Source organism: Pleurodeles waltl, chromosome 1_1, assembly GCF_031143425.1.
Source record: "Pleurodeles waltl isolate 20211129_DDA chromosome 1_1, aPleWal1.hap1.20221129, whole genome shotgun sequence".
Classification (NCBI taxonomy): Eukaryota; Metazoa; Chordata; class Amphibia; order Caudata; family Salamandridae; genus Pleurodeles; species Pleurodeles waltl.
In genome coordinates this window covers 899,381,241-899,408,445 of record NC_090436.1, presented here as the reverse complement: position 1 = coordinate 899,408,445, position 27,205 = coordinate 899,381,241, and the positions used below count along the sequence as shown (strand labels likewise).

The following is a 27,205-nucleotide window of genomic DNA, read 5'->3' as shown; positions in this document are numbered from 1 at the left end:
GTTTGAAATGGCAGACTGGAAGGGCAGTTTTAAACTGCAAACTCAACTGCCATTTAAAGTAATGGCACAGCACAATCCTCCCTTTTAAGGGTTGAGCGCGCAAGCGCTCTGGCCTGTATTATTCTATCCGTGGGCTTTTTACTACGCCCACTCTTGCTATTTGTTGTTTGTTTTAAATGCTTCATTTTTATTGGTACATTTTGTGAAATGTCCCTCCTTTCTGTGCGGAGTTCTCTCCCAGGCGACTTCACTAAGTGAACATTTTTGTTGGCCATCACACTACGTCATGCTTCCTCATGTTACAGCGTGTGATGGCCCTTTCTCCTGTTACGGTTTGCCTTTCATCCCAGCTGCAATCCTTTCTAGACATTCACATAGGGAGCCAGTAACTCTCGGCCATGGCGCTTCGAATCGGCTCGCTTATGTCAACTGTTTTAACTTTTCATTTTCAGTTTATGTGGCAAGAAAAGTCTAGTTGTGAATTTACAATGCTAATAGAGCAAACTCGTTCTTTCTTCAGTGAGGATTGTTTTAAAGCGCACTGCTTATCCTGTACGTTACTACAGAGCACTGGCAGCAGGAAAGTGAACACACATTTTTTTAAAGGTGAATCAGCTTTATTAAAATCAAATACATATGGATCTCATAATAGCAATACAAGATATCTGTCACAACGATAATAGTATAAATAAATATGAAAGGAATTGTAAAAGCTGTTTAACATTTTAAAATGTAATAAGGGGGAAAACAGTTAAATAAAAAGGAACAAGACCAATAAAAAGAAGAAAGGTACAATGTGTATTAAAAAACTAAAAACAGTAATACTCAGAAAAAGCATATAGTGAAATTAAAATTAAATTCAATCAAGAACAGAGAAAGCAAACCATTCAATGTGGCTTAAAATTCTCAGATAATGTACAATTAATAGGATTGTGAGCAACAACATTAAGATAATCAGTCAAAGATAACCAATACAGATCTTTGTTTATGGAGGGGCAGCATAAAGAAGTAAATGCAAAATCTAGCCTATGATAGTGGCAAACATTATACCACCAAGCTTTATAGGAAATGTTGGATGAGTTTTTCCAATTGAGAGTAATTTGCTGAAAGGCTTAAGATAACATGAGATCCAACAACTCTAAATTATCATCATCTGAAACAATATCAGCAGAGAGACTACCTAGGAAAAGCACAGAGGGAGATAATTGGGATCGCAAATTAAAAATGGAGGTGAGCTGATGCCAAACTTTTTTGTTTCCAAAAAGAGACAGTGGGAGGACATTCGAAGAGGATATGCATAAGATCTCCCTTTTGGCTATCGCAAGACCAACAATTTGAAATTGAGGATACAGAAAATGTAAACATCATAGAGGGGATAAAATAAAGTCTGCGATAAAGAAAGAAAAGTGACTGTGTGGTAGAAGCTGATCTAAATATTTTCTATGATCTATGCCATATCTTATTCCAGAAGGGAATAGTCCAGGTAGATTCCAAATCCAATTCCCATTGAGAGTCAATTTTAGATTTAGGCCGTGTCAAAACAGAAGAATGGAAAAGTTTATAAATGCTTGATGCCTTAGGAAATAGAAAGGAGGACAAAGAAAAAGGCAATTCCGAAGAAGAAGGAAGAGAAGGCAATGAAAATAGTACATCAAAGATAATAATAATAAGAAGGAGATATTTTGGCATGAAGGAATTAGGACAGTAAAAAAGAAGTTGGAATTGCGAGAATGAAAGTGGAGGATCATTGGAAAGTAAATCTTCGACCCACGCTATACCTCTTTGTCTCCAAGATTTCCAGAATAAAGGTTTTTTATTCATGAGACGATTATGCCAAATATGGGACTTCAGAAAAGAGGAATACGTGATGGGTGGAGATAAATAGTGAGAACGCAGAAGAGCACATGTATGTTAAGAAGCAGGGAGGAGATAATCAAAATATTATAAGAAAATGATAACACCCCACGAGGAGAAAAAGGTAGAAGAAAAGAACATTCAATATCCAACCACAAGGGAGTAAACACAGAGCTTGACAAGGAGATCCTTCTAAAAGTTTGACGCAAGCAAAAGGATTTATGATACAGTTGGAAATCAGGAAAGTTGGCTCCACCCTCCTGTTTAGAATGACAAAGTTGACTAAGAGAAATCCTAGATTTCTTATTGTTCCAAAGGAATTTAGACAGTCTTGAATCAAGTTGTTTAAAAAAAGTAACAGGAAGAGGGATTGGAATCATGGAGAGGACATATAAAATGTTGGGAGAAGTCATCATTTTGATAGTCAAGATGACCCCACCAAGATAAAAATAAAGGATTCCATAACAAAAGGGACCTATCAACCTTCTCTAAAGCATCAGATATATTTACTTCAATTGACTTTTTAATGGAAGAGGTAAACCAAATCCCTAAATATTTAATCTTGGATGTATTCCAATGAAAGCCAGTAATAACAAACGATGATCCAAAACAAAATTTTGTTAGAGGAAGGATTTCAGTTTTATCCGAATTTATCTTATAACCTGAAATCAACGAAAAGTCCTCTATCTCCTGAAGTAGAAACGGAATCGAGATTTCAGGGTTTGAATATATAAAAGTATATCATCTGCATATGCAGTTAATTTTAAGTGTTTCTCACCATATTGGAAACCCTCAATTTTAATATTATTTCTAGTACAGGATAGAAAAGGCTCTACAGCTAAGATAAATAGGATTGGAGAGAGCGGACAACCTTGACGAACATCTCGACTTAATGAAAAGTATCTAGATAATTTCCCATTCACCAATATCGATGCCATGGGGGATTGATAAAGCAAAGAGATCAATGAAATTAATTGGGGCCCTAAACCATGCCAAGCTAAGGCTTTTAATAGAAAAGACCAGTCTAACCGATCAAACGCTTTCTCAGCATCTATGGAAATTGCTGCTAAGGAGTACGAAAGAGCAGAAGCTTTGCTGAGTAAATTGAAGAATGTTCTAGAGTTGTCAGAAGCAAGTCTACCTTTGACAAATCCAGTTTGTTCCTTACTTATCATTGCAAGTAAAAGGGGATCAAGACGTGAGGCTAACAATTTAGCAAATATTTTATAATCTGTATTGAGCAGAGAAATTGGCCTAAAATGTTTACGAAAAGTATGATCCTTACCTTCCTTTGGGATTAAACAAATCGAGGCTTCTTGAAATATCCCCCCTGTATAGCCAGATCCTGTGAAGAACTGAAAAAGCTGTAAAAGTTTGGGAAGTAAAATGTCAGAAGAATGTAGAAAAAAATCCCGCTGCGAATCCATCCGGGCCAGGAGTCTTAACTTTTTTTATGGATCAAATCTGTTTATTTATATTTTTCAATACAAACATTAAATGAGACCAATGCCTTTACATACAATGTATTCTATGCAATACGATAAGGCAGTGACAAACTAAATAGTGAGAGAAGAATGACAAAAAAAGAGAACAAACATCGTTTCCTTTCTGTTGGCTTATATAATCGCATCAATATTCTACATCCCCAGGACTTATGCACGCGTAATCCTGACCCGGCCCGCATAATCGTAACTCCCCCCTTCCCACTCTATAGCAGCCTCAGAACCCTCAGATAAGATGGACATGTCAGAGCCGTGAACTCCGTTGACAAAATCTGCAAGAATGGACGCCATAATTCCCTAAACTCATCCCCTTCCTGCAAGGAGGACAGCGTAAGCTTTTTCATGGCGAGAATGAACCATAGCTTATGAAGCCATAGTGTTAGCGACGGAATCTGGTCAGACCCCCACATATTCAACGCCAAGGCCATCTGCCTACCCTTCATGGACCTCAAAGGGAAGGTAAGCTCATTGGGAAGACCCAGTAAGACGTATGCAGGGAATCTAGGTATATGAGTATCAAAGGCTGAGTCAAGAGTGTCTAAAATACTTTCCCAGTACCGATGGAGCTTTGGACATGCCATAAGAGATGTGCAAGGGATCCGGACATTCCACACCCTCTCCAGCACAAGTCTGACTTAACAGGATCCCAGGCATGAATCCTTGCCGGGGTGTAGTACCAGTAAGACGCTACCTTATAAGCTGACTCTGTTCCTGCCGCGCTATACGCAGTGTGATGTGTTCTGTAAAAGATGCTCTCCCATTCCTCCTCCGAGAGGTCTCTTTCCAGCACCCTCTCCCATCTCAACCGACCCTTAGTTCTGGGCAGTCGGGTCCCCCCTCGCAGGAGAGCATAAAGCTCGGCGATCAATCGCTTGTCATCTTTTTTTGTTATAATCCATTTTTCAAATGGTGTTAGGGGCCTATCTATTGACGGTCTATTGGCCGGCGAAAGGGCCCAGTGTCGTATCTGGTAATATATCATCCTGTCTGCCTCCGTCAGGCCATATGTCTCCCTCGTCTGCTCAAAGGGAGTTACACCCTGTTCATCAAAAAAACAGCCACCCCTTTTACAGCCCCCGCGTACCAACAATGAAACGCCTCTACCTGAAGACCCGGCTCGAAATCAGGGTTTGCCCCTAGAGGAGTCATTGGGGACGGAAAGGTCATCAGGCCCACGCGTCCGGCCAGACGGTCCCATATTCTCATTGACACCTCCGTGACCGGGGACACCTATAACCCGTAGGCTCTGTGACGGCACCTTAGCCATGGCTCTTTCCAAATATGTGAGCCTGCCACTGCCTGATCCATGAAACACCAGTGTTTCTCGGAGGACGGGCGGTTCCATGCCAGTATGAAACGCAGTTGAGCGGCCTGAAAGTATTGCAGGAGACAAGGAACAGCCAGTCCCCCCTCCCGCTTGGGGCAATACATCTGTCTCCGAGGTAACCTCGCCGCCTTCCCCTCCCATATGAATTTTAGAACCGCCGTCTGAAGGACTGCAATTGTTCGCAGTGGGGGTTCCACTGGGAGTGTCTGAAAAACATACAACACTCTCGGCAAGATGGTCATCTTGACGGCTGCCACCCGGCCCAACCAGGGCAATTTAAGCCTCCCCCAGCTCTCCAAATCGCGCTGTACATCCTGCGTCAGCTTCTCATAATTCAATGACGCCGTGCGAGCAACTGTCGGGCCCAGCTCCACTCCCAAGTACGGGAGCTTTGAGGAAGACCAGATAAAGGGGAAGCAGTCCCTCGGATCCTTTTCGTGTTCAGCGCTAATATACCTACTCATCGCCTGCGAATTTGGGTCTTCAGCCAAGCTACTTGAGGGCAAACGAGCGCCTGCCAGCATGTCTTTCACTGACCGCTCTCGCTTCGACTTAGCCGCCACCATATTTCGCAGGCCCAGGTGCGGGTCGCCGGATCAGCCCTCTACGTTTCTACACCGCCTCCTCCCGTCACGGTGGGCTCAGAAATGCACGCTAACCCCTATGCCTGGGGTCCGCGCCCAGAAAGTGCTTCCTGCTATACGTAGCACTCTGGTCCTCTGCTCCCATGTGCCAGGTCCCCTCTCCCTGTCGAACTCGGGCGTCTCCTGTTCGGGTCCTCTACTCTTGTGTAACCCCCATTCATCGATCGCTGATGCCCACGGTCACCTGCTGTCAAAAGGGGGCGCAGGATGTCTTCACGACGATGTAATGGCCTCCCCCGTCTTCACTCAGGGACTCAAGCCTCTCCACTTCCCGCTGCGACACACTTCACATTGAGGGAGCTCGACTCCAGCCCCAAGTGGCGCTAGCACGGGGGAGAACTCCTCCACACCCCCAACTCTTCACTTGCTAGGCCCAAATCTGCCACGACCTCTGGCAAAACACAAGCACCAAAGTGCCAAAAAAAAGAAGAAAGCGGTAGAAATATATAAAGCTCTGGGGCTCTTCAGTCCCCCACCCTCAGGCGCGAGGGCAGGGGAGCCCCAGGAAGGAGAGTCCGCTCACCGGCCGCCCCGGCCGCGCTGCATCTCAGGCCGCAGCTCAGCTCCTCATCGTCACCCTCCAGCTGGGAGCCGCCCGCACCGCGCCGAAGCCCTCCGGCGGCAACGCGCGAGTCACAGCAGCAATCAGAGATTCTGGGGGGCCTCAGCGTGACCCCCCTGGCAGACCCAGCGGCATTCAGAAGGGCCAGGGCGGCGCAGCTCGGACGAAACGCGTCCTAGCACGCCGCCTTCTTGGCCACGCCCCCCGTCTTACCTTTTTTAAGAGAATGAAGGGCATTAAAAATTTCTGACGAAGAAATATCTACTTCAAGAGAAGAGATATCAAATAGTCTTATTAGGGTTTGGAATTTTCTTTAAATAATCATCGATCTGTAAGGAGGTCGGGACTGACTCAGGAGTATAAAGTGTTTGATAATAGTTGACGAATTCAGCTAGGATATAGTCATCCTTAAAAAGGGACTTACCAGTATCCGTAATTATAGACTTCACTGTGTGGCATCGCTTCCGTACTTTTTAAAATAATTAGCAAGACGTTTTCTTGATCTATTTCGACCCCCATAATAGCTGGCGCAACTGCATAGAAAAAAAAGAGGAGGCATTATCCAACGAGATTTTGTTAAATTGCAATTTTGCTTGAATAAGTTCTTGTAGATTAAAATTAGAAGAGAAAGAATAATATTGATGCTCTAAACGTTTAATTTTTAGAAGTAGAGTTTGATGATGTGTATTAAGTTTTCTTTTTATTAGAGACTAAATGTATTATATGCCCACAAGCTGTAGCCCTAAACGAATCCCATAACAATTGTGGTGAAACATGAGAATCATCATTAAATCTGAAAAATTCCGCCGCAAAAGCAACAAAGGATGTGGAAAATTTAGTCTCAAGCAACAACGAAAGATTAAATCACCATCTATTGGTTTTGGGATGCACCAGGAGTAAATCAAAATCCGTCATGACTGGAGCATGATCAGATATAACCATGGGTTCAATGGAGGAGTTAAAGAAGGTTTTGGGAAAGTGATTTTGAAACAAAAATATGGTTGAGTCTAGGCAGGGAGCCATGTGGTGGAGAATAAAACGAGAAATCCCTACTATCAGGATTACAAGTTCTCCATGAATCATTTAAATTACATTGTGAGAGAAGTACCTTAAATTGTTTATGCATTTTATGGGGAGAAAATTTAATTGCAGATTGCCTATCTATAAAAGGATCAATAATTTGATTGCAATCCCCTCCAAGAAGAAAAAAAATCATCATTATAATGTAAACATTGTTTAGTAACATTAGGCCAAAAAAGATAATCTGAGTGATTAGGACCATAAATATTAACAATGGTCATTAAAATCCCATTAATACTTAGCTTCACAAAGAGCCATCTACCATCGGAATCAGAGTCTTGAGAAATAACATTAACTGATAATTTTTTATAACAAAGCACAAATACACCATTTTTCTTTGTGGATGTAGGAGACGTAAACACATTACCCACCCAACCTCTTAAGTTTCAATGCTTCAGAATCCGTCAAGTGGGTTTCTTGTAAAAGAACCAAGTCTGGATTATATTTAGCTAAATGGGATAAAATACTCTGCCTTTTTATTGGGTTAATAAACCCTTTGACATTCCAAGAAATAACTCTGAATTTTACGTCCCATAACCATATACATACACGAAAGGTATTGTACCATAAATAACTGAAAATACATATAAGGGATAGGAAAGCAAGGAGAACATAGGAAGGAAAGAGTAAAGGGGAAACAATGAGAGAAAATATTGAAGAGAAAAAGAAGACAGTACATGTCAAATAAGACAACTGCAAACATATACCTGAGATGAATGGACAATGGGACAGGGTTAGTGACAGCACAGACTGAAGACTGCACAGCAAGGAAACGGAACGCATCAACGTACAAATGATATGAGCAAGAATAATGATCTATAGAACACCAGGAACCTGTTGAAAGAAACCAATACATTAACAAAGAAGACCTACATTCACATCAATATAATATATAAACTGCATATTAAGGACCATCAGTTGCATCGTAATAGGAATGAGCAAGGGCATAATGTATTAAGAGATGCATATAGTCAACCTGTAGAAGGACCAGCTGTTTCCATAGGGTTTGTAGAATGTATTCCTAGGAAATCGCGAAGAGCTGCAGGAGAGGTATATGAAGTTGTCTTATTTTGATATATCACTTTAAACAAACACGGATGGAATAATCCAAAACGAGCTCCCAATTCACGTAGCTGTGGACAAAGATCCAAAAAGCATTTCCTTCTGTTTGCTGTAGCTTTGGACACATCCTGTGAGATGAAGATCTTACTTCCTTGCTAAGAAATTTGGTTTTTGGCTTTTGCAGCATTAAGAACTCTCAATAGATCAGTAAATTCAAGAAAGAAAATAATCACACCTCATGGTTTAGATAAGGAAGAATGCGGAGGAAGATGACAAATGCGGTGTGCCCTTTGGATGTTCAATACTGTAGAAGATGGTAAATCCACTAACTTTGGAAAGAATGAAGCAAAAAATGAAATTGGGTCAAGACCTTCCATTAATCCATAAAGGCGCATATTATTGCACCTGTTTCTGTTCTCCTAATCCTCTGCAAGTGTCTTCAAAGTTTCCACTTCCTTCTCCAAACTAGTAATTTTATTTGTTTCGTCCTGCACATCACTGACTCTTTGGTGCGTGGCTCCTCACGCTGGAGCACAGGTGACAGTTACAGAGTCCGAACAAGGCACAGTTGGGGTGTGTGTGAGGGGGGGCCTGCGTTGTTCCTCACTGTGGATTACAGGTAACTGTCACAGAGTCCGAACAAGGCATGGTGGGTTTGTTTGGGTGTAGTGGCGCAGTGTCAGAGTTGCAGCAAGAAGGCTGTGCGTGTGGTGGTTTTTGGTAGTGTTAGTGTGGGTTCAGAAACGGGAGGGCTGGTGGTTCACCCTTGGCAGAGCCGCCAGACCTGGGCCTCAGAGCTTCCCACACACGTGCATAGCGAAGGGGCAGGACACCAGGGGTAATGTCTGTGACATGTGTGCTGTAGGGGGTACCATCGACGGAGGACGCACCAGCTGTGTCTTCGGCCCGTGCACGCCGTGGTGTTCTGTACTGGAAGTGCACACTCTGGGGTTACTGCTGTACCAATTACACGTTAAAGCCCTCCCTCATGTGTGGGTGGTCACAGTATACAAGAGGTTCACTGGCTGGGGGGCCTCTAGATAAAATCTGTTCCCTCTATTCTCAGCTCGTCTCCAGGTCTCTTTACTCACCCCTCTATTTATGTTGTGCCCCTCTCTTCGAATGTTATTTACTCTGCTCGCTTGAATAGATATCTGGCTGTTACCCTGCCTGTCTGTCTCTGTGTGTGTGTGTGTGTGTGTGTGTGTATATATATGTTCGATGGCATGTGTAGCTGCAGATACACATGCTGTGCACATCCCGCCATCTAGTGTTGGGCTCAGAGAAGTCTTTTTCGAGTCACGAGATCGAGGGACTCCTCCCCTTTCGGCTCCATTGAGCATGGGCGTCGACTCCATCTTAGATTGTTTTCTTTCCGCCATCGGGTTCGGACGTGTTCCTTTTCGCTCCGCGTTTCGGTTCGGAAAGTTAGTGAAAATCTCAGAAAATTCGATTGTATTGTTTGCGTTCGGTATCTGGTTAGTTACAACAGATCGACACCGAATTTGGAAGAGCTCCGGTAGCCCTTTGGGGATTTTGAGTCCCCGGCGGGGCCTGGTCGGCCCGACCACGTGCGTCTTCAAGGCTAATGGAACGGACCCCATTCCGCTTCTGCCCCCAATGTCACAACAAGTATCCTTATACAGATCAGCATCTGGTCTGTAATTTGTGTTTGTCTCCAGAACACAAGGAGGATACTTGTGAGGCCTGTCGAGCGTTTCGGTCCAGAAAGACCTTAAGGGACCGAAGAGCAAGAAGATTACAGATGGCGTTGGTGCCGACAGGACAAAAACAGATGGAAGAAGAAGAGGAAGCCTTCTCCATCGAGGATTCGGACTCGGAAGAGGTCGATCCTGAACAGACGCCGAAAACCGTGAGTAAGATGTCGATACACAAGAATCACGCAAAGACCACAAAAGCCCAGGGGACGCCAGCAGGCCATGGCTTAACCCAAAAAATAGGTGACCGAGCATCGGCACCAAAAAAAGGGCATGCATGTGTCGAAGTCATCCGACTCCGGTCGAGATCCCGGCACAGAGCAGACTCGACACCGGGTCAGAGCAATTTCGGCACCGAGAGAGTGGCTCTGAAGCAAGTCGGCACCGAGAGATCACGTCGCTGAAGAGCAAAAAAGTGGCGTCGGAGCCGAAAAAGGCAGCCGAGAAGGTTTCGGTACCGAAACATCCGGCCTCGGAACCGAAAAAAAGTTCCTACACAGAGGAACAAGGCCTGTCCTCACAAATGCAAACACATAGATTTGCACAGGAACTAGAGACAATGGAGCCAGATTACACCCAAAGAAGGCTCCACATCCAAAAAGAAACGGGGAAGATCAGTACTCTCCCTTCGATTCGGATGAAACGAAAACTTGCCTTCCAAGAGAAAGACAAGCAGCCACAGGCAAAGGTGGCTAAACAAGTAACCCCGCCACCATCTCCACAACGCTCTCCACAGCCATCACCGGTAGCCACTCCACCAATGATGCAATCCCTAACTCATACAGGAATTAGTCAGGATGATCCAGACGCGTGGGATCTTTATGATGCGCCAGCGTCAGATAACAGTCCCGACTGTTATCCAGCCAGTGTGTCAGCACCTGAGGACTCTACCGCCTACACACAGGTGGTGTCAAGGGCAGCGGCGTTTCATAATATTAGCCTGCATACAGAGCCAATTGAAGACGACTTTCTATTTAACACACTGTCTTCCACACATAGCCAGTACCAAAGCCTCCCCATGCTACCTGGAATGCTAAAACACTCCAAACAAGTGTTTGAAGAGCCTGTCAAAGGAAGGGCAATAACTCCAAGGGTGGAGAAAAAATATAAGCCGCCACCAACAGACCCTGTGTACATCACACAACAATTAACACCAGACTCTGTGGTAGTAGGTGCAGCACGCAAGAGGGCGAACTCACACACCTCAGGAGATGCACCACCTCCAGACAAGGAGAGTCGTAAGTTCGATGCGGCTGGGAAAAGAGTGGCGGCACAAGCAGCCAACCAATGGCGCATTGCCAATTCACAAGCATTGTTGGCGAGATATGACAGGGCTCATTGGGACGAAATGCAACATTTTATAGAACATTTGCCCAAGGAGTTCCAAAAAAGAGCGCAACAAGTGGTAGAGGAAGGACAGAGTATCTCGAACAATCTGATACGGTCAGCAATGGATGCAGCAGACACAGCTGCTAGGACTGTCAATACAGCAGTAACAATACGGAGACATGCATGGCTGTGTACATCTGGATTCAAGCCGGAAATACAACAAGCCGTGCTGAATATGCCATTTAACAGACAGCAGTTGTTTGGGCCGGAAATGGACACTTCTATCGAAAAATTAAAAAAAGACACTGATACGGCCAAAGCCATGGGCGCACTCTTCTCCCCACAGAGCAGAGGCACATTTCGAAAATCACAATTTCGAGGGCAAATCACTGAACCCACAACATCACAAACAAGGCCCACTTATCAGAGCCAATACCAGCGGGGAACTTTTCGGGGACAATATAGAGGGGGACAATTCCCAAAGAGTAGAGGGAAGTTCCAAAGTCCCAAAACTCCACGAAACAAACAGTGACTTACATGTCACAAATCCCCAACACACAACACCAGTGGGGGGGAGACTAACCAAGTTCTACAAAAACTGGGAGGAAATAACAGACACGTGGGTCCTAGCCATTATCCAGCATGGTTATTGCATAGAATTTCTAGAATTCCCTCCAAATGTCCCACCGAAAACACACAACATGTCAAAACAACGCATAAATCTTCTACAACTAGAAGTTCAAGCGTTGTTGCAAAAAGATGCAGTAGAGTTAGTACCAATTCATCAGAGAGGAAGAGGAGTCTACTCACTGTACTTTCTCATACCCAAAAAAGACAAAACTCTAAGACCTATATTAGATCTCAGAACATTAAATATCTACATCTAATCAGATCACTTTCACATGGTGACACTGCAGGACGTAATCCCATTGCTCAAACAACAAGACTACATGACAACACTAGACCTAAAGGATGCGTACTTCCATATACTGATACATCCTTCACACAGAAAGTACTTAAGGCTTGTATTCCAAGGGGTACATTACCAATTCAAAGTGTTGCCATTCGGGATAACTACGCCAAGAGTTTTTACAAAATGCCTGGCAGTAGTGGCTGCTCATATCAGAAGACAGCAAATACATGTGTTCCCGTACCTAGACGATTGGTTAATAAAAACCAACACGCAGGAACGGTGCTCATAACACACAAAGTATGTCATAGAAACCCTTCACAAACTAGGTTTCTCACTCAACTACAACAAGTCACACCTTCAGCTGTGTCAAGTGCAACAATACTTAGGAGCAACAATCAACACAACAAAAGGGATTGGCAAGTCCACAAAGGGTACAAGCATTTCACAATGTAATACAGGCCATGCACCCAAAACAAAAGGTACAGGTCAAGATAGCGATTAAACTATTAGGCATGATGTCCTCATGCATAGCCATTGTCCCAAACGCAAGATTGCATATGCGGCCCTTACAGCATTGCCTAGCATCACAATGGTCACAGGCACAGGGTCATCTTCAAGATCTAGTGTTGATAGACCGCCAAACATACACCTCGCTTCAATGGTGGAACACTATAAATTTAAACAAAGGGCGGCCTTTCCAAGACCCAGTGCCTCAATACGTAATAACGGATGCCTCCATGATGGGGTGGGGAGCACACCTCAACCAACACAGCATCCAAGGACAATGGGACACTCAACAGAGACAGTTTCACATAAATCACTTAGAATTACTGGCAGTATTTCTAGCGTTGAAAACTTTTCAACCTATAATAACACACAAACACATTCCTGTCAAAACAGACAACATGACAACGATGTATTATCTGAACAAACAAGGAGGAACACACTCAACACAGTTGTGTCTCCTGGCACAAAAGATTTGGCATTGGGCGATTCACAACCACTTTCGCCTGATAGTGCGGTTCATTCCAGGAATTCAGAACCAGTTAGCAGACAATCTCTCTCGGGATCACCAACAGATCCACGAATGGGAGATTCAACCCCAAATACTAAACACTTACTTCCAAAGATGGGGAACACCACAAATAGATCTATTTTGCAACAAAAGAAAACGCAAAATGCCAAAACTTTGCATCCAGGTACCCATAGGATCAGTCTCAGGGCAATGCGTTATGGATGAGTTGGTCAGGGATATTTGCATACGCTTTTCCCCCTCTCCCACTCCTTCCATATCTAGTAAACAAATTGAGTCAAAACAAACTCAAACTCATACTAATAGCACCAACTTGGGCAAGACAACCCTGGTACACAACACTACTAGACCTCTCAGTAGTGCCTCATGTCAAATTGCCAAACAGACCAGATCTGTTAACTCAACACAAAACAACAGATCAGACACCCAAATCCAGCATCGCTGAATCTAGCAATTTGGCTCCTGAAATCTTAGAATTCGGACATCTAGACCTTACACAGGAATGTATGGAGGTCATAAAACAAGCTAGAAAACCTACAACAAGACATTGCTATGCAAATAAATGGAAAAGATTTGTTTATTACTGCCATAATAATCAAATTCAACCCCTACACGTATCTGCTAAACACATCGTAAGCTACTTACTGCACTTGCAAAAGTCAAGGTTAGCTTTTTCATCCATTAAAATACATCTCACCGCAATTTCAGCTTATCTGCAAATTACACACTCAACTTCTTTATTCAGAGTCCCAGTCATAAAAGCATTTATGGAGGGTCTAAAAAGAATTATACCACCAAGAACACCACCAGTTCCTTCGTGGAATCTCAACATTGTCTTAACACGACTTATGGGTCCACCTTTTGAACCAATGCACTCATGTGACATACAGTACTTAACGTGGAAAGTAGCTTTTCTGATAGCTATCACATCTCTCAGAAGAGTAAGTGAAATACAAGCATTTACTATACAAGAACCCTTTATTCAGATACATAAGCATAAAGTAGTTTTACGAACAAATCCTAAATTCTTACCTAAAGTCATATCACTGTTCCACTTAAATCAAACAGTGGAACTCCCAGTATTCTTTCCAGAACCAGATTCGGTAGCTGAAAGAGCATTACATACATTAGACATTAAAAGGGCACTAATGTACTACATAGGTAGAACGAAACAAATTTGCAAAACAAAACAATTGTTCGTTGTGTTCCAAAAACCTCATACAGGGAATCCAATATCCAAACAAAGCATTGCCAGATGGATAGTTAAATGCATTCAAACCTGTTATATAAAAGCAAAAAGAGAACTGCCTATTACACCAAAGGCACACTCAACTAGAAAGAAAGGTGCTACCATGGCCTTTCTCGGAAACATACCAATGACTGAAATATGTAAGGCAGCCACATGGTCTACGCCTCATACATTTACCAAACATTACTGCGTGGATGTGTTACCAACACAGCAAGCCACAGAAGGACAAGCAGTATTACGGACTTTATTTCAAACAACTTCAACTCCTACAGGCTGAACCACTGCTTTTGGGGAGATAACTGCTTACTAGTCTATGCACAGCATGTGTATCTGCAGCTACACATGCCATCGAACGGAAAATGTCACTTACCCAGTGTACATCTGTTCGTGGCATGATACGCTGCAGATTCACATGCGCCCTCCCACCTCCCCGGGAGCCTGTAGCCGTTTTAAGTTGAGAAAGATTAGACTTGTACATTTGTAAATTTGTAAATATATTACTTTTAAACACATTATGTACATACATATTTACTCCATTGCATGGGCACTATTGCTATATACACAACTCCTACCTCACCCTCTGCGGGGAAAACAATCTAAGATGGAGTCGACGCCCATGCGCAATGGAGCCGAAAGGGGAGGAGTCCCTTGATCTCGTGACTTGAAAAATACTTCTTAGAAGAAAAACAACTTGTAACACTCAGAGCCCAACACTAAATGGCGGGATGTGCACAGCATGTGAATCTGCAGCGTATCATGCCACGAACAGATGTACACTGGGTAAGTGACATTTTCCATATATATATATATATATTCATATTATATATATATATATATATATATATATATATATATATATATATATATATATTCCCGTATGTTTATACCTTTCTTTCGTTCCAGCCGCCTGTCTCTAATTGTGTGGCCGTTCTGCTTAAAATACAGTTTGTGTATATATCGGTCCCCTCCTCACTGAATGTTTGTAACTATCTTTGTTTCTATCCCTGTCTCGTCTTGTATTTCACTTTTTTTTTTTTTTTACCAAGATCGGTAAGCCCTTTTCATCTCACCCATATCGCCCTTGTGTGAAAAGTGTTCTGTTTTTTAGCTGTTATGAAATTTTACCTCCTTGTCTGTCATTTTTGGTTATATAGTTCGTTCCTTGCCTGTCTCCCTCCAAAAGTCTCCCGGTCTCTGAGACCAGACCGCAGAAAGAATGTTCTCTGTAATGTACAGCTTCCACCTGTATCTTACTAGCACCGGCCGGCCCACACTTAGGGCATATTGACTCCCTCCCACACCCCACCTCTCCCCCCCCCCCCAACACTCTTGCATCCCTGAAGTGCGTATTTACTGTTCTCACTCCACCTCTGCTCAGATAATGAGGTATGGTATGCAAAGGGCCAAGGTACATGATTCCTACATTAAAAGATGTGTGAAGACGGGTGCCGTCCCCAGCGGCTACAGACACCCGTGCGGGACACCGCCCGCATGCTTGGTCCGCTCCCGTGCCGCGTCTCCAAGGAGACGCATGGAGACGGGACGCGATCTCTGCCCCGGATTTCCGGGTCGCCGAAGGTACAGAAAAAGAGAAGACGGACAACAAAGAGGGGCAGAGGGAAGCCGGAAGAGACGCGCGCGAGAGGAGGAGACGCCCCGGGAGACGAACGCGGAAAGAAGGAACACAGAAAAATAGAGAACCAGCCCGAGCCACGGAGCCAGGGGAAACCAGAAGGACAACAACAAACCCCGCCACGACCCAGGAGGGTCGTGGCTCTGCAAGGTACGGTCCCTGTTAAAGGGACATCGGGAAAAGGCGACCAGAGGACGCGAGGGCACAGAGGGAGGGTTGAGAGAGGAAAGGGGCACCGGGGAGGGACTAGAGGAGGAGGGCAGTTTGGGTTAAGCATTGGGAGCCTGGACAGGTCACTGGCAGTACCACCTCCCTACCACCAGCCATGCCTACATAATACTGCACCCTCCCTTATGCCTGTACTAACCCGATACACGAAACCTAGTGTTTTCCTTTTCTTTACCCTCCCACTCTTATACTAACAACAGAGTAAACCCCATACCTTACCACTTACCTGGCCTTGTTCTTTGTTTTCCGAGACCCGAGGGAAGGAGCTGAGAAGATGTACTCCGAAGACCTCACCACCTAGGAAAGACAGAACATTAAGGATTCATTAAACAGCAAGACCTGTACAGAAGCATCTACAGTACCACAAAGGACGCGTACAGATGACAACGATATTGCTATCCTGAATAACACCCTTCCCCAATTAAATACCTAAATAAAATTTGTTTTTTTTCTTTGGGAACTTACTTAAAATACGGGTCAGAGTCCTCTGTATCGCCTCGCCTTCTACAATGTGTAAACAAAGACATACTTTAAAACACCTAAAAAACAAAGGCTTTATGATGACGGTTCACAAAGGCGGTGTTTGTCTTCTTCAGTCAGACTTAACAGCCTATCTACTCGCCACATTTTGTGCTGTAAATGCCCACCCGACTCACACACACGTTGTTGTAAAGGTAGAGTTATTTTGCTACAGATAACACTGCTTACTAAAATAAGAATTAAGTGCACTTTCTTCTATCAAAGTACAGCCATTTGCATTAAGTAGGCTATCTGCTTCCCTCATCTCTTCTCAAGTGCTTTTTTGTAAAAGAATAAGTTCCCGGGCCCAGATTTCCTCTCAGGAACCCTCCAGTAGCCTTCTGAATGCCAGGACTAGCAAATATAAGGTGGTTTGGCTTGAATTCACCTCAGGCATCTTTATTCCACCAATGTCCTCCCTCCCCCTTTTTCTCACTCGTGCAGCTTCTTTTTCCTGTTTGCTTTTTCAGTGTTGCACTGCTTTGCTGTATTTCTCTTCCACATTGCCTTCTCTCCTTCAGTGTCAACGACTAATGATTGACAATGAGTCCCTTACCCCAAAAAAGAATGCTGGTGGGCCAGACCAGACCTGCAACCACCAGGTCAAATTAAGCAGTGCCCCTTATGCCAGTGATGCAATAATATGTGCACTATTTTCATTGTAAATATATTTTGGGTTGTGTGAGGTGGAATGTATAAGTAACGGACTGGTCATTCGGCCACCCTGGCTTTTCCCCTGTTGGATGGAGGTTTGGAGCTGTTTTCAGAGCAGTCCTAGCCCATGGCTTCCTATCCTCTTTGTAGGTCGAGCACACAAGCAGTCTGGCCTGTTGTAATCTCTTTGTGGGCACCGCATGCCGATCACTTTCACTCGTTCCTGGGCTTGCCTTTCATAAACCCTTTGTTTTCATTGGTAAATCCTTTTTTTGTCCCTCCGTGGGGCTGTTTTGTTACCGCCTTGGCCATCAACTCTGTTACATGGATAATTGCACATTAGCTGATACATTTGACTGTGAGTGAACTTCTTTTTCCTTTTGTGTCTCCTTCACGCTCATGGCGCCCGTGGGGCTTTGAATCAACTTGCTTATGCCAGCTGTAGGAAAATGGCTCCCTGTTGCAGTTACCCCCCACTTTTTGCCTGATATTGATGCTGACTTGACTGAGAAGTGTGCTGGGACCCTGCTAACCAGGCCCCAGCACCAGTGTTCTTTAACTTAAAAATGTACCATTGTTCCACAATTGGCACATCCCTGGCACACAGATAAGCCCCTTGTAAAAGTACCTTGTAAAAGGTACCAGTGGTACCAAGGGCCCTGTGACCAAGTGACCAAGGATAGTGCTTCTCACCTCCCTCTGCAGGAACTGTATCACCTGGTGGTGAGCCTCAAAGGCTCATGCCTTTTGTTACAGCACCCTAGGGCATCCCAGCTAGTGGAGATGCCTGCCCCTCCGGCCACTGCCCCCACTTTTGGTGGCAAGGCTGGGGGAGATAATGAGAAAAACAAGGAGTCGCCACCCACCAGTCTGCACAACCCCTAAGGTGTCCTGAGCTGAGGTGACCCCTGCCTTTAGAAATCCTCCCTCTTGAGATTGGAGGATTCCCCCAATAGGATTAGGGATGTGCCCCCTCCCCTCAGGGAGGAATCCCTATCTTAACACTTGACAGAGAGGGATGCGTGGTGTTGGGGGGGGGAGGGGTTCTTGTGTTTTCTCTGTGGTTCAGTGGCAGCAGCGATGGCAGGTGTTGTCCATTTGAAGACAGGAAAGAATGTGGTGAAAAGGTGAGTTTTCACCACCCCTAATCTGCCAACTAAAGTGGTAGGGCACATCTAAATCTGCACTGCGGGAGAGCTGTCTGCGGTCCCGCCTGCATCCTCTTTACCCTTACCTGCCGTCAACATGGCCTGTGTTTCTTGGCAGAGACGGCGGCTCGAATGTGGTCTTTCGTCTATAGAACCACCAACATCTAAATACGACGGGTGGACAGTTGCGTCAGCGGGCAGGTTTACCTTCGAAAATTCGATGGTGGGACTGTTACCTTCAAGATCTAAATCAGGCCCCTTATATTGATACAGTTGGAACACAAACAACCTGTTAAATGGGAAGCCTTTCCTCAACCCCTTTCCCCATAACGACAACAGGCACATCACATACTGGTTGGGGTGCTAATTTACAGAATCTCACAGTCCAAGCTCTCTGGGGTAACTGGTCCTCCACATCATCTACCTAGAGCTTCATGCTGTTCAACTAGCAATTAAAGCATTCACTTCTCACCTGATTGGCAAGGTTCTCTTGATCCGAGCAAACAAAATGACAACCATGTACTATTTACAAAAACTGGGATGGGCACATTCTCTACAGTTATCACTCCAATCTCAGACAATTAGGCTTTGGACTGTCCATCACAATATCCATCTGTTAGTGGAACATCTTCTGGGAACACACACCTATTTTGGCAACCTTCTCAGCAGGATGCCGCAACAGATCCATGAGTAGGAACTCCACTTAGGAGTCCTGCTCCCCCACTTCCAAAGATGGGGGTTTCCAGACATAGTTCTGTTCACAACAGCAGACAATGGAATCTGCCCAAACTTCGCCTCCAGGTTTCCACACCCTGTTCCAAAGGCAATGCTCCATGGATGAACTGGTGAGGGATATTTGCCTACACTTTTCTGCCTCTCCCTCGTATTCTGTTTCTGGTTCAGATTCTGAGGCAAACATCCCTCACACTAATACTAGTGGCTCCCACCTGGGCCCGACAGCCCTGGTTCACAACACTTCTCGAACTATCAGTAGTTCCTTGCAAGAAGCTTCCTTTCAGCCTGCACCTTTTCACTCAGAACCACGGAGAAATCAGGCATCCAAATCCCAAGGAACTCAATATAGCAATTTGGCTTCTGAGGTCATAGAGTTCGGTTAGTTCAACCTCCCACTTCAATGTATGATGAGTCTTAAAGAGGCACACAAACCTACTACTGTAGCATGTTATGCAGCTGAATGGAAGAAATTTGTCAGTTACTGTCATAACAACGGTATCAATCCATTTAACGCAACAACTGAAAACATTGTTTGTTACCTGCTACATCTACAATGCTCTGGCCTTGCGGTCACATCCATACGCTTACATTTAACAGCAGTTGCTGCCTATCTTCAAAACGGACATCTGCCTTTGTTTAAAATACCAGTTATTAAAGCCTTCATGAAAGGTCTTAAATTAGTAACTCCAACGTGGGTTCCACCAGCACCTGCATATCTTCTTAACATTGCTCTTACAAGACTTACGTATCCTCTGTTCGAACCACTTAACAATTGCTCCCTCCTATTTCTATCTTGGAAGGTTGCTATTTTCACTGTCATCACTTCACTTAGACGTGTCAGTGAGCACCGGGCACTAATCTTGGAAGAACCTTTCTTCCAGCTGCACAAAGATAGGGTATTCCAAAGGCGGCCTCCCACTTCCACCTTAATAAGTCAGTGGAATTATCAGTTTTCTTCCCTCACCCAGAATCAGTTGCAGAAAGGACTCTTCATACATTAGATATTAAAAGAGCTCTTATTTACTACATTGACAGAACTAAAGAATTTCATAAAACTAAAGAACTGTTTGTTGCTTTTTCACCCCCTCACAAAGGAAAGCCCATTTCTGAATCAAACATTTCTAGGTGGGTAGTTAAATGTATACACATGTTACATTAAAGGCAAAAGAACGCTGCCTTTTCCTCCTAGAGCACATTCTGCTCACAAAATAGTAACTTCAATGGCTTTCCTAGATAATATACCTATAGCTGATGTACGTATGGTCTACACCACACACCATTACTAAACACTATTGTGTGGCTGTTTCAGCATGCCAACAAGCTAATGTAGGTCAGGCAGTGCTATGCACACTTTTTCAAACAACTGCAACACCTACAGCTTAGCCACCACTTTTGGACTTCACGGCTTTACAGACTATGCAAAGCATGTTTATCTACAGCCACAAATGCAATCAAACGGAAAATGTTACTTACCCAGTAAGCATCCGTTTGTAGCATGTAGTGCTCTCGATTCACATGCGCCCACCCTCCTCCTCGGATATCTGTGGCTGTTGCAGTTCATTTGCATTATCATTTACTTGGGCAACTCTTTACTTATATTTACTCTACACTCCATTCACTCCCGCCTGCCAGAGAACAATTTAACAATGGAGGGAATGCCCATGCGCATTATCACCAAGAGAAGTCACTGTACCTTGTGACTTGAAATACCCTTTGAAGAAAAACAACTTGCACACTTCCAGACCCAACACTAGATGGCAGGAGTATGTAAAGAATGTTAATCTACAGCACTACATGCCACAAACAGATGCTTACTGGGTAAGTAACATTTCCCTTTGTTGCTCTGACTGCTGACATCATTACTTAAAAGGTAGTAGTAAATTATTTTCATTAATCACACTCAGCGATCATTAAAATACCAATCCTGCTCATTTTTCATTTGCAATATATCTTTAAATCAAAAATATTGTTTTATTTTTGTACAGATTTAAAGTTTATGGTGTGCTGCCCTTACTTTCTGTCTGTATATCAGACCAAAAACTGAAAGGAATTATGGAATTAATTGACAGTATTCCAAAACCAGAAGCACATCCTTCGTCTCCTCAAAAAAGCCAAGTAGGTGTTTATCATACCCATTAAGTACACATTTAAGTATTATTTTTGGAACAAAGATAGTATAAAACAACGTGAAAAGGAATCCTGTGATACTTTAAAGGCAGGTGCTCATCACTTCATTTACAGTGCACAATTTACTTTGTTGTCAATACATTGATCTATTTTCACTCACTTTAACCTACTTTTGCAGAAAGTATGTATTGTTAACTTAACATATCTGATAGGGACTTCTAGTTGCAGATTCCTTACCATTGAATTTCCCCAGGCGTCAGACTAGATCTGGAGATTTTTCTTCAAACAGTACCTCTGCGTGCTGCCAGATGGCGTCGGTCAACTCTGCGGGTGTTGTTGGCATCGTGTTCGCCGTAATTATGTCACAGTCGTATGTAGGCGCCACCCCGGCACTCTGACGTTAGTTCTTTTCTTTCCGCACCAGCCTGTGCGCAGATCCGGAGAGAGGTACCGCTGTCAGTTTTTTACTACGTTGACACATTTGTCGAAGTTTTCACGAGTTCGTGGATGCGTTGAGGGATGTCCCCCAAGACCGAATTCAAGCCCTGCGACTCCTGTCACCGAACCATCTCGGTGACGGATCCACACCTCGTGTGTCTTTGGTGCCTGGAGCGCAATCACGACCCGAAGTCGTGCTCCGAGTGTTGGGCCATGAACCTGAAAGATTTGAGGGAGCGGTACCTTAAGCTCATGGCGGCCCGACATTCGACTCAGCAGCGCTCATGGTCCCGTTCGAAAAGAAGGTCTCGAGACCGGCCGCGAAGCCACACCCACTCCTCGTCCTCCAAGTCAACAGGAAATTCGGGTCACAAAAAGAAGTCGAAGAAGGACAAGCATTCTTTGTCTTTGCCCTGTCGATCAGATGATACGGAGGGGGAAGAGCGTCGAAGCTCTAAGCCTCTGTCAACGGAGCCTTCATCTGGGTCAGCTCCGCACTTCCCCGACTTCCCAGGAGCCGTAGCCACCTCTGCCCAACTAAAGGAATTTTACAAGGCTATGCGCCTCACTTTTGGGTAGTCCGACCCACCTTCGGCGCCTTCGGGCACAGGTGAGTCGGTTGGGGTTCCCTCGGTTTCCAAGCCGTCTGCTTCGGCCACGGCTCTAGAGGGCCCCTCCGGATCCAATTGCGGATCCGTCCTGACGCCGGTCGTGCCATGGTGACCTTCCCCGGCGTTGGGTTAGACGTCGACGTTCCCGACATTGGTTGGACCAACAATCTGCGTCAGTCCTATCCTCATACCCGACAAGCCGGAACAACCTCGATCAACGCTGATTCCGTTCTCTATGGGCTCTCCTGGGCCCAGGGTTGATCCAGACCCTTATTCTTGTGGGTATGGATACAGGGAGAGTATGGAGGGGACGCTGGACCCTTAAGAATACATGCTTGACCCCCAAATGGACTGGGTGCAGTATTTGGGTGATGCCAGTGGTCTAGACACCTCCCCTGACACTGGTATGCTCCCTCCTCCTAGCGTGGCTACAGAGGAGGGTGCTTCTAATTCCATGGTGGTGAGGAGGGCGGCTGAGGTCCTGGACCTCAAGCTACCTTCTGTGGAGGTTAGGCCTAACATCCTAACCGACATGCTTGAGCCGGGGTCTTCCTGTTCCGAGCCCCTTTTACCCTTTAATGAAGCACTGACAGACGTCCTTTTGGGTACTTGGTCCAGAGCCATCACAGGGGCTCCTGTGAATAGGACGATTACCCACCGCCATTAGCCTGCTCAGTCAGACCTGAAATTCCACTCCTAACAACCCACGCCTGAGAGCCTTGTCATTCAGGCTGCTTCTTCCTCTGGCGCATTCCCTGCTACTTCCCCGGATAGGGAATCAAAAAGACTGGATAATTTGTGGAAGAAGTTTTTTTCTTCCAACAGTCCGCTGCGGTCCGTGAACACAGCATCCCTTTTCGGCCGCTGTTCCCATACTCTCAGGGATACTCTCAGGGATACGGTCACACAAGTGCTGCCTGCAGTTCCGGAGGAGGCCCAGAGTGTCCTTTCCCAAGCCATGAAAGATGGGAGGGATGCAACAAAGTTGATGATTCGTTGTGGACTGGATACGACTGACTCTCTGGGCAGATCAGTTGCATCAATGGTGGCATTCGGACGCTACGCCTGGCTGAGAACATCTGGCTTTTCAGGGGATGTCCAGCAATCTTTGATGGACATGCTCTTTGATGTCACACGTCTCTTCGGAGACAAGGTGGACACGGCGCTCTAGCTCTTTAGATTCCCAAGCTACGGCCCGGTCCCTTGGCCTCGCGCCCGCCCTTAGACCCCAGTGGTCCGCCTTTCGCCCCTTTCTTGGCTACGGAGAGGGCACCCAACCGCATCCTTTCCTCATTGGCCACTGACCCGCGCATGCTGCACTGCCCCTGCGCGTCTTTGGGATCCCATGCTCCGGGGGATCAGGAAGCCAACGGGTCTCCCAGTCCACCTCCGCCCCCTCTTCAGCCTCCAAGTCCGCGGGTACATCAGGAGCCAGTGGGTGGCAGGATATGCCATCACCTGCCCCAATGGCAATCCACTACCTTGGACAGGTGGGTCCTTCAAATTGGGCTACTCCCTCCCCTTCGAGACATCTCCTCCAGCCATGCCACCGTCCTACAATCAGATATCGGAGGATCATATGGCGCTTCTCCTCGAGGAAGTCCAAGCTTTTTTGACCAAAGGAGCTATAGAGAGGGTTCTGTTGCCAGAAGTAGGTTGTGGTTGCTATTCCCGCTACTTTCTCATTCCGAAAAAGGACAAAGGTCTTTGGCCTATATTAAACCTTTGGTCCCTCAATCTCTTCCTAAAAAAGGAGTTCAAAATGTTGACATTGGCTCTGGTCCTATCTGCCCTGGATCCCGGAGACTGGATAGTAGCGTTGGACTTGCAAGACGCATATGTTCACATTCCCGTCTTGCCGGCCCACAGACGTTACCTGCGATTTGTGGTAGGTCATGAGCACTTTCAGTTTACCGTGCTCCCCTTTGGCCTTACCAGTGCCTCTCGGGTGTTCACGAAAGTGATGGTAGTGATGGCAGCTCATCTCTGCAGACTCGGGGTCCCAGTCTTCCCCTCCCTCGACGATTGGCTTTTGAAGGCTAACTCGCCCCAGACAGTCGTCACTCACCTCCAGACTACGGCAAACCTTTCGCATTTGCTGGGGTTTACGATCAACATGCCGAAGTCACACCTGACTCCATCTCAAACGCTCCCTTTCATCGGAGCTATTCTGGATACAGTGCAGTTTCGGGCATATCCTCCCGAAAAGCAAGTCCCAGATATTCAGGCTACGATACCGATGCCTCTGTCCTGGATTTCGGTGAGAATGACTCTGAGGCTGCTGGGCCTCATGGCCTCCTGCATCCTGCTGGTTCAAAATGCCAGATGGCATATGAGGGCTCTGCAGTGGGACCCGAAGTTCCAGTGGGCGCAGCATCAGGGGAATCTCTCCGACAAGGTCCAGATCTTGTAAGGGACTGCGAAAGACCTGCAGTGGTGGTTAGCGAATCAAGATTGGGTCAAGAGCAGAGCTCTCTCCTTTTCCCAACCAGATCTTATGGACGTGACTGATGCATCACTCCTGGGATGGGGTGGCCACATGGGAGAGGCAGAGATCAGAGGCATTTGGTCTCAGACGGAAATCGGGCTCCATATCAGTCATCTGGAGCTCCGAGCGATTTGACTAGCTTTGAAAGCATTTCTTCCCTCACAGACAACACCACCGCCATGTGATATTGCAACAAACAAGGTGGAGTGGGGTCGTGGACCTTCTAAGAGGCTCTTCGCCTCTGGACTGGGCTGGAACATCAGGGCGTTTCCCTGGTGGTTCAGCACCTGGCAGGCTCCTTGAATGCCAGAGCAGACGAACTCAGCCGACGATGTGTGGTCGACCATGAATGGTGTCTGCATCCGGTGGTGGCGCAAGGTCTCTTCCTGCAGTGGGGAGAACCTTGGTTAGACTTGCTTGCCTTCCTAGAGAATGCGCAATGTCAGCTGTTTTGCACTTTGGAGTTTCCAAGGCGGCACTTGCTCGGGAACACTTTTTGTCGTGAGTGGAATTCAGACCTCCTGTATGCCTTTACGCCTATACCACTTCTGCCCAGAGTACTGAAGAAGATCAGGCAGGACTGGACCCAAGTAATACTGGTGGCTCCTCCGGACTGGGCACGAAGAGTCTGGTATCCCGAGCTTTTGAACATGGCCATAGTTGTTCCGATCAGACTGCCCCTTCGGGAGGATCTTCTGTCGCAGCAGAAGTGGAGGGTCCTCCACCCGAACCTGTCAACTCAGCAGCTTCATGCATGGAGATTGATCGGCAACAGTCAGCGTCTTTTGACTTGCCACCCGAAGTCTGTGACTTTATCTTGGCAGTCAGGCATCCCTCAACCAAAACTGTATACACCTGTTGTTGGAAGAAATTTGTGGCATGGTTCATCAACAGTTCCATCAATCCTCTATCTGCTCCTCTTTCTCAAGTTCTTCTTTTTACTTTTTCCCTTGCCCGGCAGGGTTCTACCCTGGGCACTCTTAAGTGATATCTCTCTGCTATCTCTGCTTTCTTGAGGTTACCAGATCAGCCTTCCTTATTTAAATCTCCCATAGTTGGGAGGTCTCTTAAAGACCTCACACATCTCTTTCCTCTTATCCCATTCATCATGCCTCAGTGGGATATCAAACTGGTCTTAACATACCTTATGTGTCCCTTGTTCGAACCGCTTCACAACTGTCCTCTAAGGCTCTTAACTATAAAGACTGTCTTTCTAGTTGCCGTTACTTCTGCCCGCAGTTAGTGAACTCCAGGCTCTGTCAGCTAAGCCACACATCCTGACAAAGTGGTGCTTCGCAGAAGGGCTTCTTTTCTACCTAAGGTAGTGACACCCATGTTGGAAAGTCCAGCACCTTGCCTACCTTTTATGCACCTCTACATCCCTCATGAAGAGGAGAGACTCCACAGTCTGGACCCATAAAGAGCGTTTGCGTTCTATCTTGATCGTACCAAAGACCTCCGGGTGGACGATCAACTCTTTGTGAGATATGTGGGTACAAAGAAGGGGAAGGCAGTGCAGAAGAGGACCATTTCACGATGGGTACTCTTATGCATTAAATGTGCTACGCTCTAGCTAAAAAGCAACCTCCTGAAATGTTTGCGAGCACACTCCACCAGAGCTACTGCTGCTACCACAGAGATAGCACGGGGCTTTCCGGTCCTGGACATCTGTCAGGCAGCAACGTGGGCATCTCTGCACACTTTTACCAAAGACTCGTGTCTAGACAATTAGGTCCGAAGGGACGGCTACTTTGGCCGTACGGTCCTGCAGGACGTGTTGGTGTGACCTTCAAAGGTAAGGAATCTGCAACTAGAAGTCTCTATCAGATGTACAAGTTACTTACCTTCGGTAATGATATATCTGGTAGAGACATATTCTAGTTGCAGATTCCTTACCGACCCACCCATCCTCCCTGCACTGCAAACAGATTTCTAGGCACAAGAACTTCCCATTAAGGGCCCTAGTTTTGGCACACCACTCTGTGTTCTTCATAGCTCTGCGCTAATGGCGTGGAAAGTCGTGAAAGGAAACTGACGTCAACGCGCCGGGGTGACGCCTATATACGAACGCGATGTCAAAATGGGCAACAAAATGCCAACGACACCCGTGGTGTCGCCGACTCCACCTGACGCCGCGCAGGGGTACTGCTCAAAGAAAAATCTCTGGATCCAGTCTGACGCCTTGGCAAATTCAAAGGTAAGGAATCTGCAACTAGAATATGTCTCTACCAGATATATCGTTACCAAAGGTAAGTAACTTGTACGTCACCGCACAATACAGCCATCGATGTTCTGTAATTGTTTTATTTCTTCGATTTGGGGAATATGGGTGGCAAGCAGGTATGATTGAT

The 27,205-nt window shown here is 45.6% G+C and overlaps 1 protein-coding gene across 2 annotated transcripts in view; it reads left to right on the top strand.

Moving 5' to 3' along the window:
• VPS13A (vacuolar protein sorting 13 homolog A) overlaps positions 1-27,205 on the top strand; it is a 1,844,906-nt gene that overhangs the window by 445,384 nt on the left and 1,372,317 nt on the right. For both annotated transcript variants that reach the window (XM_069230089.1, XM_069230094.1), the window contains exon 23: positions 21,176-21,305. In XM_069230089.1, the coding sequence (XP_069086190.1) occupies positions 21,176-21,305 (130 nt within the window). The remainder of the gene's footprint in view (positions 1-21,175; positions 21,306-27,205) is intronic.